At 41.2% G+C, this 16,479-nt stretch overlaps 3 protein-coding genes across 4 annotated transcripts; 1 reads left to right on the forward strand and 2 right to left on the reverse strand.

Moving 5' to 3' along the window:
• The first annotated feature begins 532 nt into the window (after positions 1-532).
• Positions 533-4,942, forward strand: pcyt1ba (phosphate cytidylyltransferase 1B, choline a). Of its 2 annotated transcripts, none has more exons than XM_085938953.1 (8): positions 533-613; positions 2,166-2,265; positions 2,332-2,448; positions 2,540-2,691; positions 2,768-2,846; positions 2,918-3,060; positions 3,124-3,312; positions 3,398-4,942. In XM_085938953.1, exons 1-8 carry the CDS (start codon positions 533-535, stop codon positions 3,620-3,622), a joined length of 1,086 nt encoding a protein of 361 aa, XP_085795079.1. In that variant the 3' UTR covers positions 3,623-4,942. The 2 variants fall into 2 exon arrangements, with proteins under 2 accessions (XP_085795079.1, XP_085795080.1); XM_085938954.1 differs by lacking the exon at positions 533-613 and adding an exon at positions 1,455-1,508.
• On the reverse strand, positions 4,797-11,093 carry pdk3a (pyruvate dehydrogenase kinase, isozyme 3a). Its single transcript, XM_085938951.1, has 11 exons — positions 10,639-11,093; positions 8,949-9,090; positions 8,747-8,818; positions 7,943-8,127; positions 7,779-7,868; positions 7,609-7,686; positions 7,418-7,494; positions 7,228-7,329; positions 7,037-7,144; positions 6,835-6,948; positions 4,797-6,016 (listed from the first exon to the last, which is right to left on the reverse strand). The coding sequence occupies exons 1-11, from the start codon at positions 10,739-10,741 to the stop codon at positions 5,867-5,869; spliced, it is 1,221 nt and encodes a 406-aa protein (XP_085795077.1). The 5' UTR covers positions 10,742-11,093; the 3' UTR covers positions 4,797-5,866.
• Positions 11,094-11,735: 642 nt separating this feature from the next.
• On the reverse strand, positions 11,736-15,986 carry slc51a (solute carrier family 51 member A). The gene is made up of 8 exons (XM_085938952.1): positions 15,770-15,986; positions 14,476-14,627; positions 14,327-14,400; positions 14,107-14,265; positions 13,571-13,682; positions 12,755-12,901; positions 12,575-12,680; positions 11,736-12,451 (listed from the first exon to the last, which is right to left on the reverse strand). The coding sequence occupies exons 1-8, from the start codon at positions 15,843-15,845 to the stop codon at positions 12,303-12,305; spliced, it is 975 nt and encodes a 324-aa protein (XP_085795078.1). The 5' UTR covers positions 15,846-15,986; the 3' UTR covers positions 11,736-12,302.
• Positions 15,987-16,479: the final 493 nt, after the last annotated feature.

Below are 16,479 nucleotides of genomic sequence, written 5' to 3' on the forward strand. Positions count from 1 at the left end.
TTGAAGGGGGAAAAAAAGATTAATTCTATCCGTTTCAATTGGTGTATAATCATCTGTAGCTGTGTGATGAAATATATGAATGTTTAATCATACGATTAGGGTCATTGTTGTACACCAATACAGTGCATGCATCCCATCTAAACTCGTTTCCATGGTAATGAGGCGGAATTTAGGAGGGTACAATAGATTCGTGCCCTAGATTGAGGCCACAGCTCCGCCACTGTCTACAATCAAAACACAATGGCTGTTTGTTTGTTCCTCATCCCAACTGTCCATTGTGGGTTTTTTTTTACAGTTAAACTACACTAAATGTTGCCATCCTTTCACTGGACGTCTAATATATATATATATTTTTTTTAGATGTACCCGTCTGAATTAATCTGACGTACCATATGGTGGTGGTAAACAACCTGCCAAATAAGGTCAGCACACTTGACTGGTCATCATCCCATCATCACGTATGTCTATGATCGAGATAGTGGTGGGTGTTACCATTACAGCAAAAGTACTTAGCATATGCTTCTTGGACGCGATGGCGAAAGAGCGACGCACCCGAGCACGCCCTTTTTGCTCATATGCAACACGTCATCGGCGCACAAGAGGAGCCTCCAAGGTAAAGTTTGCACATACAAACAAACTAATGCTCGAACTAGTTTGTAAATGTACATTTATTTGAGTAGGCACTTATGCACTGTACTGTACTTATATAATTAATCAAATATTCATTGGCAAACATGTAAAACGTATAAAACAGGGTTGGCATATGACGCTACCTGGAAATTGTCGCAAAAGTGATTATAAACAGGGGCGGCGCCAGGATTTTTTTTCTCCCGGGGCAAAAGGGGGGACTTGAAGGGTGGCAGAGAAATAATTTCTTTAAAAAAAAATAAAAAAATGCTGAAGCGGCTCGTCCAAGGGCTTCTGACAAGACTATAGCTAAAGTCCAAGTCCCAATGTAAATGTGCTGTGTTTTCAATATGTACAGTCCTCCTTTACTATTTTTTTCACGACTGTGATTGGGTGAGCGATCTCTGCCGATGATCAGCGAACCATCCGAGATCCTCTCGTAAGAGACGATCAACTCGTGCCCAAAGGTCAATAAGGTGATAGAGGGCAGATATGTTTCTATTTTTTTTTCTCTCACAAAGAAGTGTCCCTCTCCCTAAAAGGAATACGTGACTACTGCTGATCATTTTTGTGACTAGCAGTAAGCGTGCGGCGCATGGACGGCTTTGCAGAGTGGGTTCTCGTTGCAGGCAGCTCCTCTGTGCGGCCATGGGATGAGAGTGGACGGGATGGGAGGGGAGGGCAGAAAGCATCAGAGAGACTGGGTGATAGGGAGGAGGGATGCGAGCCAGCGAGCGAGGGTGGAAGAACCACATAGTGGTGTGAGGAGAGAGGCATCATTTCATTGATGCTGAGTCACATAACGCGGGACCACAGCCACATCCCATGAGACTTTGGGAATAATGGAGGAGTTGGAGCACACTTGTCCTCATCCTCGGACGGTAAGATGTTGTTGTTTTTTGGTGTGTGGGTATAAATGAAAGGCAGACAAAAGGGTGCCGGCCGGATTGGTTATGAAACAGATGCCTGTATCACATGTGCCTGTGGGAGATGCTGAACAGTGAGTGGGTAGGATGAAGGTATTACCGCAGTGAGGACAAAGAGGTGCACCCAGCTCTCCGACTGTCTGTTGCTCTGTTTTCATTTTGCACTCCTCATTTCTTTTTAGCAGATATTCTTGACTTGTGTCAGGGCATTCATCCTAATATGCTCACAGACAGTTAGTCTTAAGCTTGACCATCTGTCCTGTGCTGAATATTTGTTAGCTACCTCCCTCTACACCCCCCCCCCCCCCCCCCCCCGGCTTTACACTTCACCCAAGGAATTATGGGTATTGTGGCTGTTACCGCAGCGTAAACACTCTTCCTGTTTGAACAAAGAAATAAAAATGATTTCAAATGTGCACAAACAACATATTCCTCCAAGGATCACCTAGCGATATTCTTCATATTGAGCATGATTCCCATACTTGTTTTTGTGCTAATGCTCCACTTAAAACAAAGTACACGCCGGCAACTTGAGCTAATGTATAGATCAGACGTCTAAGGCATTACTGTAATAACCTGTGTATTCTTTTCTATTGTTGTTGTTTTCCTCAGATGCTGACTGAGCCTGCTATCTTTGTCAGGGAGACCAGCTGCGATTGCCGCGCCCCTCATGAAAAGCTCACCATCGCTCAAGCCCGCAGAGGCACCCCGGGTAAGAACTCCTCGTGCTTAACAAGGTGACCTCGTGAGGATAACCGCTTCCAATGTGTCTTTTTAGTGGACCGTCCAGTGAGAGTCTACGCCGACGGCATTTTCGACATGTTTCACTCGGGCCATGCCCGTGCTCTCATGCAGGCTAAGAACCTTTTCCCCAACACATACCTCATCGTGGGAGGTGAGAGACAAAAAAAAAAGCCACCAGTCAAGTCGATAACAATCTAGCTCAACCCCGTTGTAAGCTGTACGTGTTTTTTTTTTTATGACAGTATGCAGCGATGAGCTGACCCATAAGTACAAAGGCTTCACGGTCATGACCGAGACGGAACGATACGAAGCGCTCAGACATTGCCGTTACGTCGATGAGGTGCTCAGGGATGCTCCCTGGACACTCACGCCCAAATTTTTAGAGCAACACAAGGTACATGTTCAAACACTTGGGGCCAGATTGTGTGCGGTAATTCCATGCTATACAATGTCATCCGATTGCTCCTCAGATCGATTTTGTGGCTCACGATGATATTCCGTACTCCTCGGCAGGGACCGAGGATGTCTACAAACACATCAAGGAAGCAGGTTGGTGTGTTTGTGTGATGCAACAAACGTTTGTGTATTAAAGGAAAGCTTTGGTCATGTGAGCAATCTAGGAATGTTCGTGCCTACTCAACGCACAGAAGGAATCTCCACATCGGATATAATCACTAGGATCGTCCGTGACTACGACGTCTACGCCCGTCGCAACCTCCAACGTGGCTACACGGCCAAGGAGCTCAACGTCAGCTACATTAATGTAAGATCATCAAACTGCTGTGCTGTTTGGCTATTATAGCAAATCCGATGTGATTTTTTACAGGAAAAAAAATACCGGCTCCAGAACCAAGTGGACCGGATGAAAGAGAAGGTTCGCAACGTTGAGGAGAAAAGTAAACATTTTGTCTACCGTGTGGAAGAGAAGAGTCATGACCTCATTCAGAAGTGGGAAGAAAAATCCAGGGAGTTTATCGGCAACTTTCTGGAATTATTCGGACCTGATGGTACTTGGGTAAGCAACATGTATGGTGTAAGAAATTGGACAAAAACGCTTGATGGCTTGACCTTTGACCCCTCCTTTCCTGTGCTCTGAGCAGAAGCAAGTGTTTCAAGAGCGCAGTGGACGAATGCTCTCCTACGCTTTGTCTCCCAGAGAGTCCCCCTGCAACAGCCCCCCACGTGAACTTTCCCCCCTGCGCTCGCCGTCGCCGCCGTCTCCGCCCGCCCGCTGGCACAACGCGCGGCCCTCGCCTCCAAGCTCCCCTAAAGGCGCTTCGGCCTCTATCAGCAGCATGAGCGAAGGCGACGAGGACGAGAAGTAGACAAGCCAACGTGCTTTCATAGAACACTGCCTGTGAACTTGTCACACGTGCGCCCACGTACGATTCTCTCTCACACAAACACTAGCAAAAACACTTTACCTCAAGGAAACTAGCAAAGCATACCGAAGCTGTTGCATGGGAAGTTGGTCTTGCTGGGTTAAGAAGCCATCGCCGGGGTGGAAGATCAAGACGAATGGAATTGCCGCTGTAAATGTTCCCACAGCTTTGTGAAGCTTTTTGTTTCTCTTCTTGTGTGTGACATTCAGGGCGTCCTCCGTGTCAACTGACTGCTCCTGCAAAAAAACCTCTTGAATCTAAAGGGACACTGCAAGCTTGCACAAGATGCCATTTTAAGTTCAGTAAATCGCTAACAAAACATCACTCTAGAGGTGTCGAAATGAATTGACCAAAAAAACAATTATCAAATTAATCACAATCGAGTAATTGTTTTGACATTTTTATCTAAATATTGTCCAAATCTACTCATTTCAGGCTCTCAGTAGTAATACATTTCTATTTTCTCCAGTGCTTAATGATTTATCTTTTGTGTTGAATCATGTTTGGAAACATCTGCTTCAACTTTAGCTAACAATAACCATCAATTCTTCTCAAATGCTCAACTGTTACACACATTTTACATACACAACAGCAAAAAAATGTAAAGGTTGATTTGAAAGTGCAATGCAACATAAACAGGAACTCTAAAGGAGAAGACAAGAATGAAGGGAAATTGCGTAAACGATGCTCATCACTAAATTTAGAGTGATGATGATTTGCTGACCTGTACTTAATCTTCATAAATTGTTTCTTTTATTCCACAAAGCTAAGGTGAAATGTCGGCTAACCCTAATGTGCGTACGTAGTTTTAACTAATAGTGTAAAAGCAATACTGTTTTGGTGCATCCACTGTGACATGTTGACTGTTAACCCAAACACGGAAAGTTGGAATTCAAAATAGTCTTGACAGCATTCACACATCACATCCTAGAAAAGACTTCAAACTTGACCATTTTCAAAATGTTTTTACTGTTGGTCTTCATGGTGGAATTGCAGCTTAACTCAAAATAATGATTACTATCAAATAAAACTCACCTGCCAAAACATTACATCACAAAAAGTCATGTCATTGATATGGAGCAATATCAGCCGTCTCTCATGACCCCCTTTTGGTCAGGGGCCCTAGACAATTGCCTGCATCATCTGCCATGTTGCAACATCCCTGTGTAAAAAAATACACAGCCTAGAAGATCCAAGACACGCTTTGGGAATGTATGTTTTTTTAAATTATTTATTTAAAACAGCTTGGTATGTAAATAAAAAGTCAACATGATTTCTGTCCTTACACACATCACCCACAACATCTATTTTTTTGTTTTATTGTCAAAGGTGAATCAAATCTTTGTTCTCGCTGGTTTTTTGGTTGCTGATTGCATATGGCCACCGTCACAGTTCATGCATATGAATACATCATTTGAAGCCAGGAGATGGGGAAAATGAGAGACTCGCTGGCTGGCTGGCTGCAGACATATGCAACAAATATATTATTCATAATTTGATGTACAGACTGGAGTTCTTCTTCACTATATAAAGAACAGTTGGAAATAAGGCTTAAACAGGCCATCATAAGACAAACTTCTTTTCACCGCTTTCAATCTTTCATTATGAGAGAAATTCATAAACGTATTAAAAAAATCTTTACAATTGATTAGGTCTCATTTAAGTACAATTAAATGTATATATTCAGTGTAATATGAGTAAAGTGCACTGTTCAATTCAGTAGATGCAGTATTTGATTTTGCAGCCTATGTGTTGCTTGATTAAAAGAAATGACTTTTTTTTTAAGTCATAACAATTACAGTAAAAGAAAATCAATCCAGTGAAAAAAGCTGATCAATGTTTACAAGTGCTGTGTTTGCTCATGAGATAAAAACCAATGTGCTGTTCTAAACCTAAAACATAATAATAAGTAGTAAGGCTTTATCTGAGTTGCAGAATCCCATCTTGACTGAAACAAGACTCCAAATACAACTACTACTACCAAACTGGCCTTCTTGTGTGTCCAGTCAAAGAAACCCGAAGCCAGGGTGGGAGAGGAGAAGCCAAAATGACCTTTGGCTGATGAAGACTCACTGTGAAAAGACATTTGAGTAGGCGTGGCCGGTTCTTAATGAAACCAGACCTGCCGGATGACATCTATACTAAAGAGGGATATTTGGATGGTAATTGGCAAAGGGGTGTGCCGAGTTATCTGTTAGTTTTATATTTGGACTTGCTGGCATCGCGCGGTTCCTTGCTGGGGTTGCTCCAGTCGTCCGCTTCGGGACTGGTGGTGTAATGTCGCCACGCTGACTTGTTGAAGACGGGAAGACGCTCAAAGGACTCGCTCGACAGAGCCTACCAACAAACGAGGAGTGGTGGAACATTTTGAATATCTCACATTTTCCAGTTTTTCTTCAATGGGGAAAATACACGGGAGCGCTCTGATGTAATTGTCGATTCAATTTTGCACTCGCTGCAATTTGGATTTTTAATGATGAGCTGTTTTCAAAAGTGCGTATAGTGCTGTCCCAATTTCAGACAGATTTGACTCGAAGGATCGCTATTACGTTCTATTATCCTGCTGACTAACAACAAAAGGAAAATACAGCTGTCTGATTTCCCTTTGGGAGCAACCAAGGGACACTCCAGGAAGTCTTTGTTCTACAAATAGTACCATGTGACCCCCCCACACACACACGCTACAACCAGTAATTATTAGTTGTTGTTTTTTTTTTTAACTTTAGGCAAGACTAAACAGCTGTTTCCTACTGCTTCCGGTTTTCACGCTGGCTCTTAACACAAAGAAATATTTTGTTTTTGTTTTTTTGGACCACTTCCAAATATGGCTAAAAATCTGATATAAATCTCAACTATGTAAACAGTCAGACTATCAATGTGAGCCTGATGTCATCAAATGAGTGTGTATCTACCTGAACAGTAAAAATAATCTTGCGCACACATAACCCTATCATCTAAATATGGTCAATAACTGCAAAGTAATCCAAAGGTTAGACATATTTAAAACAACGGAATTGACGACTTTTAGACAAGTGGGTTGCTTCGGGTGTTTAGAAAATGGAACCACAGTGATATTGGATATGTGTTTTGTTTTTCCAAAGGCAGAAGACGTTGAAGATATCATTACAGAGCCCGCCTTATACTCCATTGTTTACCTTCAAATAGATGACAGCATCGGTGCCCACACCCTCCATCGAGTAGAGCTTCAGATCACCTTGGAAGTATCGAGCGTAGAGCCTAGAAATGGGTAAACCGTAGCCGAAACCGGCCTGAAAGCACAGATGAGAGCGGGTTATTTCGCCACGCGCAGATCGTGGAACAAAAAAAGTCAATGCTAGTAGAATTTGAAAAGCGGACCAGCGGGACGGCGCCTGGCTCCAGGCTGGGCGTCGGGGCGGTGGAGTACATGTAGTGGAAAAGGCGGTCGATCTTCCTGAGAGGAACTCCTCCTCCTCTGTCACTGATCTAGGAGATGCACAAAAGACGCAGAGATAAGAACACCGCACGAGATGGGATGGGCTGGGGGGTTGGAGGGGGGTCTGAGTCACCTTTATGGACAGATCCTCTTGACCAAGAGTGACTTTTGCTTTCACGGGGGGTAATCCCTTTGTGCTGTTCTCATGAAGCTCCACTGTGGCTCTCATTGAGTTCTAGACATAAAGAATGAGTTGATTAAATAAGCCCATTCTAGAGTTAGTGTCACGTGAATTACATTTAGGAAAATAGGAGATGGCAAACCTTGAAGAGTTCAAACAGCATGTGGAATAGATGAGAGGGAACATAGACGACCTGGATGGACCTTTTGGGGCCTTTCACTAAGAAATGATGGAAAAACAGAAAGGCTCCATTCTGCGTCATGTTTCAAGTTATTTTGGAAGTATGTCAAGACTCTCAAGGTGGGCTGAGACAATAAGAACAAAAAGCCTTACTGTTAAACTCTTCAATGTGGAGCTCAGGAGCAGCCGAGTAGTACTTCTCGCACAGCATTTTGGCAGTGTCATAAGCATCTGATGGAACAAAGACGACATGAATAAGTAGAAGAAAAAAAATAAAGCGTTTGGCTTCTCTGCTCCTCCTCCTAATATGTCTCGAAACTCACCACTGACAACTTCAGCCACGCAGCAGGTGGGATCAATACTGCCGATGTGTTTGGGATGAGCCGGGTTGGTGTCGTTACCGAACAGGAGCGCTGGAAAGGTCCCCCCCCAACCCCGAGTTAGCCGCGCGCGAACAAGCTAACATCATCCAAACGTTAAGACTCACTATGCTGATTGATGAGCATGCGGAAGGAGATGCGATTGGTGTAGAAGCGATCGAGGAAATATTGGATGTTGCTGCTGATGAAGGGGTCGAAGCCAAACTTTTCCTTGTACTCGATAACGCCTTGCGCCATGGTCGGAATCACATCGTTGTGACGGTTCCGGATCTCGATCAAAAGCTCCAGGAAGCTGAGGGGTCAAAAATGGACACAAGTTAGTGAAAAGAGGGAACCAAGAGGAGCAATTCTCAGAGAGCGCTGTTGCAAACGGGCTTCAAATTCTTCTGTGCTGGTATCAGCCATGGATGTTTATCACATGGCCATTGTTATAGTGTACACAATACTTGCACAAAGCCCTTGGGACACAACTCCATCCATACATTCCTTCATTTTCTATCCCTCAAACAACTTTGGTATGAGCCAGGGGCGGATCTATAGGGTGGCCAAAAACTGCCCCTTGTCGCTCTGTGGCCACCCTCCTGACCAAATTTTCATATTTGTGATTTTTCTGCCATCTTCATATGGGTGCAATCGCCTATTGTGAGACTGTCACACGTTTTTTGTTTTTTTTATTATTAACTGCATCTTTAAAGAGCAAATTGAAAAGAGCAGTCCATTCTTAAAGTCAACGTCAATCAAAATAATTCCCTTCGCACTATAGCAAAGAAACGACATGGCTGAGAAGTCCACAGTTTCAGGAATGTCCCAATACTTTTGTCCACAAAGTGTGCATGTGCTAACAAACGACATCATGTCATAAAGCAATAAAGGTGCATGAAAGAATGTGTGCACCTCCACATATCACTCACTCGTTCAGCGCATGAGGATTCTCAGGCTTCCGGTTCTCATAATCCAGCAGCTCCACAAAGCTTTGCATGTACCTAATAAAAAAAAAAAGAAAAGCAAAGGGCATCTGTTATCAGACATCTTATCAGGTGACTGCCATATCTACTTTTATTTCAAATAATTCCACCTTGATTGCAAATTCTTTACAAATCAAATGATATTCACCATTTTTGGACCAGACGGATGGACGGCTGGCTGAGTAGCTTATCGGGCAGCAGGTTGACCTCTCGCATGGTGTTGGCCAGACGCACCGGCAGCTCCTTACGCAGGAACATGTACGATGTTTTCTCACATGCATTTTCCCTGCCTGGAACACAACCCCGTCAATGAGGTCAACATACTGATAATATTGGCTAGCAATCCTTTCCATTGAAATCCTGAAATGTCTTTAACTTTATAGCAGAAAGAAGAATCGGTGAAAATCTGATGTTTTTTCGAATATAAAGCACGTTTGCATCACACAGCTAATTTTGACTTCACAATATTTTCTAATCTCGCTTTAACATTCATGTTGTTTGGCTCAAGCAAGTCCAAGATGTAATATGACACAAGTCAATGGTGTGCTATAAATATGTTTCAAACATAAGTTAACAAGTCATTGAAATGACAAACCTTATATGTATGGTGGCCTTTAAGGGACAAAAGACATCAAAAGTTGAACTTGACATCAATGGCAAATTGTTATGACTTTTGTTTGAACGGCACACTCAGTCCATGACTACCTCCACACGTCATCGGACTTACTGTAATTGTGTTGATTTAGTACCGTGGTCACCTCAGGTAAAAATAATATTTGCAAGTGATATCATTTCCTTCAAAATGCATTTTGTGCTCGTCTGTTCATTTATATATCATTTCATTTGAGATGACGCTTGACTTCATAGTGAACTGGAGTCTATCCTGGTGTTTTGAATCCATCTTATAAACTATATGTGAGACGTTCTAAGTATGTGTGGAGCACAACTACGGCTTAGAGTCTACATTTTGCTTATCAGGCACTGATTAAACAGTTTTTTTTTAACCCTTGAGTGTTTGATCTTTAATCAACCATCAATTATTGACCAAATCAAAAGCAAGACAATAGGTCACAGAGGAAGATTTGGAGGATCTGAAGCCAACACTCAACACACTTGGATTCACTTCAAAAATGCAGGAAGAAATTAATCGCTGTACAACAATATCATGTAAACATCGTTGTCCGTGATGCAATTTGTGAAGCAACAAAAATGTGCTTGGCCTTGAGAAACCAGATGACGTCACAGAAGGGGTCAGCTTCCTCTGATTCAGATGAATGCACATCAACTATATTAAGACACTGTATCAAAAATTCTTCTTTTAATTATACATCTATTAACATTGAAAGGCTCCACTAACAACAATATTGTGCCCATTTAAACATGTGTAGAATTCTATTGAATTCGACCACACTTAGGCAATCTGCTTTGGATTAGATCGTCCTTATTCACATTGACTATGGATACAATCCATTTGAAAATATTAGATCCACTTCTTGAACAGAGGCTGACCCACCTGTACCTCAAATAAGATCCAAACTAAGGGTTAATTAATTGAATAACTATTAAAATGGTTCTCATAGGTGTGGTTTCTGAATGCATGAATATTAAAGTAGAGTTACAAAACTTCAAATCGACTTGTCTCTCTGCATGTTTGCATAAGAAACAGGCGCTGTTATGCAGAAGCATGAACATGCAATCCTCTGTAGGACACTTGGACAATAAGAACATTTTAGTGTAGCTTGTCAAAACTGAAAAAGCAAACAAATCACATCAGTATGGTGTCTGTCATTAACCAAACAGGAAATAAGCATTGACAGCCAAGCCACCTGACAACTTACCGAAATCCAAAAACTGTTTGATGGAGAGCGGAGACGGAGAGAACCTGGAGTAATATTCCACTTTGGGATTGGTGTTCTTCAGCAGAGACATCAACAGCCTCATTTTGATGCCTTAATTGGACCTTGACGTATCACGAGACGAGACGCACTACCATTCATTCCCTGTAATGTTGACAATCGAGCGCTTGGTGTTGACGGTTGAGTCGAGGCGGTGAAGTCACCGGTCTGCACCCGCAGGACACGGAGCGAGATGAACGCTTGTTGTCCATACGGCTTTATGGCTGATATTGAAGCAATAATCCTCCAATTGGTCTTCCTGCGTCTACATTGTTTATCAATACAGACCTGCGAAATATGTGTCAAGTTTATGTCTTCGATTGCAACTTCTGCCTGACGTTTCAAAATAATTGTCGCTCGTCTGATCAAAGAGAAAACGTTGATTGTTTTAGAAAGTAATGTTCTTGTGACACTGATGTTCTTAAATACCTCCAAGTATGTATGTTCAGCAAATCAACTATATGCCATATATCATAATTTATTGCAAATAATAATCATCCAAAGGAAAAACATAAACAAAATCTACCATAAATTAATAGAAACGAACTCACACGACTGTTTTAACATGCTATTTTAAAATGCTACTATCAAATATGTCCATACTTTTTTCTTTTTCCAGCGCAACCAAATGTAAAATTTTATTTTTGAAAAATAATGTTTGTTTCCGGTCTAGTTAGTCTCGTCACGAGAAGCTTGCTGACCGTGCCTGCCAGTACGCTACAAATGATTGGCTAAAAGTAAAAGACGAAAGGAACTAGCAGCAATACTATTGGACAACAGTACTATCAATCAAAACTTACCTTGCGTAATATACGTTTACAAAGGTACATTCAATGCAAAATTTGAAAATTTTACGACGTGATTAATTTTTAAATTTCTCCATTCATATTTTTTATTAATACATCAGTTTTTATCCTCACTTGAATAAAACTACTCATTATTAAACGTCAGAATTAGTATTTTGCTACCACCTAACGGAGGGAAACAAAACAGCAGGCAGGCAGTTTGAAAAACAAAAACAAAAAAAACAGAAGCAGAGGTCTTTGGAATGTCAACTGTATTCGTCTTTCGCATGACAAAAGTGACAGTAAAGATTCAGCAACTAACAAAAACCCAACAGTTTATCATGAATGCAATAGCATCTCCTAAAAGACATTTAATGTCAATAACATCTGTTTCCTATACATTGATATGAAGGCACTGATATGAAACCTGCACTGCTGAAAATGATGTCATGTCATTCCAGGGAACACGAGGTTCACCTGAACTGATCCTTTTGAAATATTGACATCATTTCCCGAGCGTCTTTTGCAGATTCATCATCATAAACAAATATTTAAATATGAATTACCTCTACAAAGCTGTAAATTTGAGAACCAATAGTCTCTTACACTCCAAATACTTTGTCGCTGTGCCCAAAGTCTCTTGCATAACTTCTCAGGGTTTTACAATGGTAAAAAAAAACTGAGACGAATTGGCAGCAAAAGTTCTTACACTCGATAAAGTTTGTGCAACCAAGAAGTCTGGTCAGTCTCTTGAACATCCAGTAATCTCCTGATGAAACACCCTTCATATGAGAATAAAACACACAAATGTTTAGGACAAACTCACACAGCTTTCTGCAAAGTAACCATTTTGGTGTTCTCATTGTCATCGCACTCCTCCTCGGGCAGCGGGTCATAGAGGCGGCGATACAGCAGACGTGTTACCAGCGTGATGATAAACATCTCCAGAATCAGCAGTTGCTGACTCATCACTGCGGAGATGCAACGTGTTTTAATCAACAGATGATTCAAATCCAGGTGGAGTTGGGGCAACAACAATAAAAAAAATAAAAAATTGCTGATGAAGCAAGAAAAGGTGAGGGATGGTGACTCACTGTATCCTCTGGCGGCGGAAGAGAATGGCGGTGCGCAGGCGATGGTTCCGTTCAAAGCCAAGATGTTGATGATGGCAGACTGAAGCTGGCTAAGGATCAGCACGAGCTGCCAACATGTAAACACTTGTTGGACCTGACGATCCCGTGCTGATGTCATGAGGTGTGGATCTTGAGTCCTACCTGGTACATGGCGTACTTGGGGATGATCTTTAGGGTGCGTAATGTGATCCTGAGGTGCATGAACGTGATGGCCACAGGCCACAGGGCGATGATTGTCAAAATGCCCACAAAGGGGTTGATCCAAATTGCAGAGCCGGTGATGCTCAACTGAATCAGTTGCACACAGTGTCAGCAAATACAAGACAGGACACAACAGACAGGGAATAACATGAGCAACAAAAAATTCCATTGAAACATTTCCAAACAAAGTCAAAGAGAACAAAACGTTTCGATAGCGTAGGAATTTCAACTTGTTACAATACCCAAACATTTTATTTACAATAATATGTGTGTGTGTGTGTGTGTATATATATATATAATATTTAATATGACACTTTTATCGCAAATATATTTATTTCTTTACCACGAGGGGGCGACAGAGCAATTCAAAACCTCCACTAGCCCTCAAATTGAAGCGTTTCGGTTCAGTGGATGTGTATTTTTGCCTCGCAGCATGGCTATATTATATTATGATGTATTAGATTATATTTTATGATATGAGATTATATTGGATGAATAATACATAAATATAAGATTATTTAAAAATAATATATGAATATAAAATTATTTTTTATTCTTATTAATATATTTAATATTTAATATTACACACACATATATATATATATATATTGCGTATGACATGGGAGCTTTGAATTATTATTAATTATAGAGGATAATGTAATATGCAACAAAAGTACAGGTAATGATCCAATCTTTCATCATTTACCGTGTGTTTCCTGTCAGTAACCGATACGGCTATCAAGGCGATTAACTCACATCCGCCAAGTCAAAGGTTCCGTTGGTCCATAGGACAATGGAGAGGACGGTGAAGACCACTTTGAGCACAGCAAACTGGAAGGAACCAAGTTTGAGAAGGAAAAGAGAACGCCTGCAACAAAGCAAACATTTGTGATTTCTTCTAGCACTTCTTGTGTGTCCTGACAAGTTGCATCAGGAGCTACTTCTCATAATATTGCCTACATGTGTGTGCATGGAAAAAAAAAAACGTGTGTGAACTTTTAACCGTGTGCAGCCTTTACCAATAAAAGTTGAATGGCCAAGAGTGTATTTAACCTGCCTTCCAAGAACAACATGTGCAGAGGATCTCCCCATTTTACGTAACCTTCAAACTGCTCCCCCCACACACAAACACACACAAAAAAAAAAATCCTCCATAATGTCTCACATGTGCACACGTGGAGGTCGGAATGATGTGTGCTTCATTAACTACATGAGTTTTCAATAAGTTCCATATATGATAAAGAGTGTGCAGCAATAGTCCAAAAAGCCCAGAAAGTGCATCCCGTATTTACCGAGTGATGGCTACGAGTGGCAAGCAAGGGCAACAGCAGCAGCACGGCCCCGTGCTGATCCTCAATTTATGTTTCGGCGCCCGGCGCAGGAACGCCTCGTCACCGCCCACCTCCTCTATCATCATGATGAGGAACTTGAACACCACGATGGCAAAGTAGCTGCAATGAGAGGGAGGATGATGAGATGAGATTTTCAATGAGCAGAACACGGCACACTCACCAAGCTGAAGTCATATCGGTAAACATGGTGGCTCGGGGGATCCACATACCCAAACAGGACATGGTGCCGATCACCTTGGAAAGAAAAAAAAAAAATGAGGGATCGTCCAAAATGGTAACAAGGATTTCTTCACAACAAATCATTCTTACCGGTGCTGCGCCGTTCACCCATATGATAGTGCTCTTCTTATGAGCTGGCACTTTTTTATAAATATAAACACACTCCTCAATGAATAGCAACATGGACGTGGCTGCCATGAAGGTGAGGATAGAGTATAAGATGATGCCAAAGAGGTCCAACTCTGTGGAGAAAACAAGTCACATGAGGGGGAAAATAGATCATCTTGAAAAATATAGAAAGGTAACATCTGGACTGTTGCAACAGCAGCACAGTTCAAGTAAATGAGAAATGTGGAAAAGAAAGAAAAGTAACAACAGGCAGCTAGTAGTAGTGTATACAACGTCCATGTAAAAGAACACACATCTGGTGTTCATTTATAAGATGCTACACACATGTTATTTAGGCTTGAAAAAAAGAAAGAAAGAAAGAAAGCAAGCGTGACTTGCTGATTTTATTTGCTTGCCCGTAAATGAGCGTCATCTGTGGTCTCACTGGCTTTTTGCTATTCAAAGTCATTTAGTGGATTGAAACACTTTTGATTTTGGATTGATTATATTTCATAAAAAAGATAACCATGGCATCTTTAAGGGGATTTTCTTCCTGCATCCTTTGAGAGTGTTTGTGTTGAAACCGGGCTAATCCAGTTTGAGTTCTACGTTCGGATTTGGGATTAGGACACAACTGGTTTTGAGGAATAAAGTATTATTGGATTTTTTTGGTCACAATCCTTTACGCTTTAATTCTCCATGTGTGGTCAAAGAATTATTTAGTGTGAAATATTATTTTAGACGAACTGAATCAAGATTTTCTTAACAATGGAAACTATGGCTATGAATTTGGAGACTTGGAAAGAGAAGTTCAGAACATTCAGAAAGTGTTTCCTAACACACCCTGGACTGATGCATACTGCCTGAATTCATCATTTCAATCAAAAATATATTTCTCAGAAACAAATGACAAATCATTTCAAGATAACAGGTCCAATTTTTGCTTGACGCCCTGAAAGTTACACTTGTAAATTGCAGTTAGTCAATGGACAAGATGATCAAAAAACGATTTTCTAATGAAATTGCCCGAAAGATTTGATGCAACTCACACGTTCAGCCCCTGCATAACGCGTATTTGTTTCCTTCCCATGTGCTTTGGATTAGTGTTTATTTTCCCTTTTTTTTTTTTTTTTTGCAGTGAAACAAAATGTTTCTAACTAAACTGGATGCTGTGAAAACAAACCAATGGTGAGACATGAATTGATCTCACGCCTAATAAAGTTGTTTATAGGGTGATATCATCATGACACCTGAAGCCCACTTCCCGTCTACTCACGGAGGATGATGTCCATGGCCAGGGGAGGCTTTCCCTTGCACCGCGGGTCCATGGTGGGGATGATGGATTCGTTCATGTTAAAGGTGCCCGAAACTTTCACCGGTGAAACTTTAGCGTCGTTTGCTGGTCCCGTGTTGGCATCCACGGACAACGCGCGGAACTTCCAAGTCGCGGTGTTGGGATCGCCAAGTAAGTAAAAGAACGTGTTGCTACTTGGCGGTGCTATCATAAAGGCATCAGGGGCAGCCGGGCACCCCCCCGCACCCCGGTGGGCCCGCCTCCTCCTGCACAAACGCACTCCTCCCAATGGAAATTTGCTAAAAAAAAAAAAATTTGATTGATGCTACATTTACCTTTAATATTTTGTGCTTTTTCAAAAGAAAATACATATTTGGGAACATAATATGATATCATAATGTGTGTTGCATTTGCATTTTTGAAAAATATGTTTTTGTAATATTAACGGGGAGAATCAATCAAGTTAAAATTGACTTCAGATAGTTTTCATTCAAATAGTAAATAAAGGTGTTCAGAAATGGCAACATGAAACCCTTTATTGGAAACTTTATCTCATTTCAGAGTACTTTTTACATTTTATCATTTTGGACATCAATTTGGGAACATAACAAAAATACAAATTTGCATTGCATAATGTGTTTGAGTGCGTACAATAATCTTTTTAAGCGTAACACTAGTAATGTCCAAATCAC

This window comes from Syngnathus leptorhynchus, chromosome 19 (genome assembly GCF_054491065.1).
Source record: "Syngnathus leptorhynchus isolate UIUO chromosome 19, UIUO_Slep, whole genome shotgun sequence".
In the NCBI taxonomy this organism is placed as follows: domain Eukaryota; kingdom Metazoa; phylum Chordata; class Actinopteri; order Syngnathiformes; family Syngnathidae; genus Syngnathus; species Syngnathus leptorhynchus.

Excerpts from the sequence above, each read along its gene's own strand:
- slc51a (XM_085938952.1), bottom strand. The coding sequence starts at position 15,845 with ATGAACGAATCCATCATCCCCACCATGGACCCGCGGTGCAAGGGAAAG. Across the intron at positions 14,401-14,475 it reads GGGTGAACGGCGCAGCACCG|GTGATCGGCACCATGTCCTG; the intron begins GTAAGAATGATT and ends TTTCTTTCCAAG. Across the intron at positions 13,683-14,106 it reads CCACTCGTAGCCATCACTCG|GCGTTCTCTTTTCCTTCTCA; the intron begins GTAAATACGGGA and ends GCTTTGTTGCAG.
- pdk3a (XM_085938951.1), bottom strand. The coding sequence starts at position 10,741 with ATGAGGCTGTTGATGTCTCTGCTGAAGAACACCAATCCCAAAGTGGAA. Across the intron at positions 7,687-7,778 it reads CGTGGCTGAAGTTGTCAGTG|ATGCTTATGACACTGCCAAA; the intron begins GTGAGTTTCGAG and ends TTGTTCCATCAG. Across the intron at positions 6,017-6,834 it reads ATGCTGTCATCTATTTGAAG|GCTCTGTCGAGCGAGTCCTT; the intron begins GTAAACAATGGA and ends GTTTGTTGGTAG.
- pcyt1ba (XM_085938953.1), top strand. The coding sequence starts at position 533 with ATGGCGAAAGAGCGACGCACCCGAGCACGCCCTTTTTGCTCATATGCA. Across the intron at positions 2,266-2,331 it reads AGCCCGCAGAGGCACCCCGG|TGGACCGTCCAGTGAGAGTC; the intron begins GTAAGAACTCCT and ends GTGTCTTTTTAG. Across the intron at positions 2,692-2,767 it reads AATTTTTAGAGCAACACAAG|ATCGATTTTGTGGCTCACGA; the intron begins GTACATGTTCAA and ends ATTGCTCCTCAG.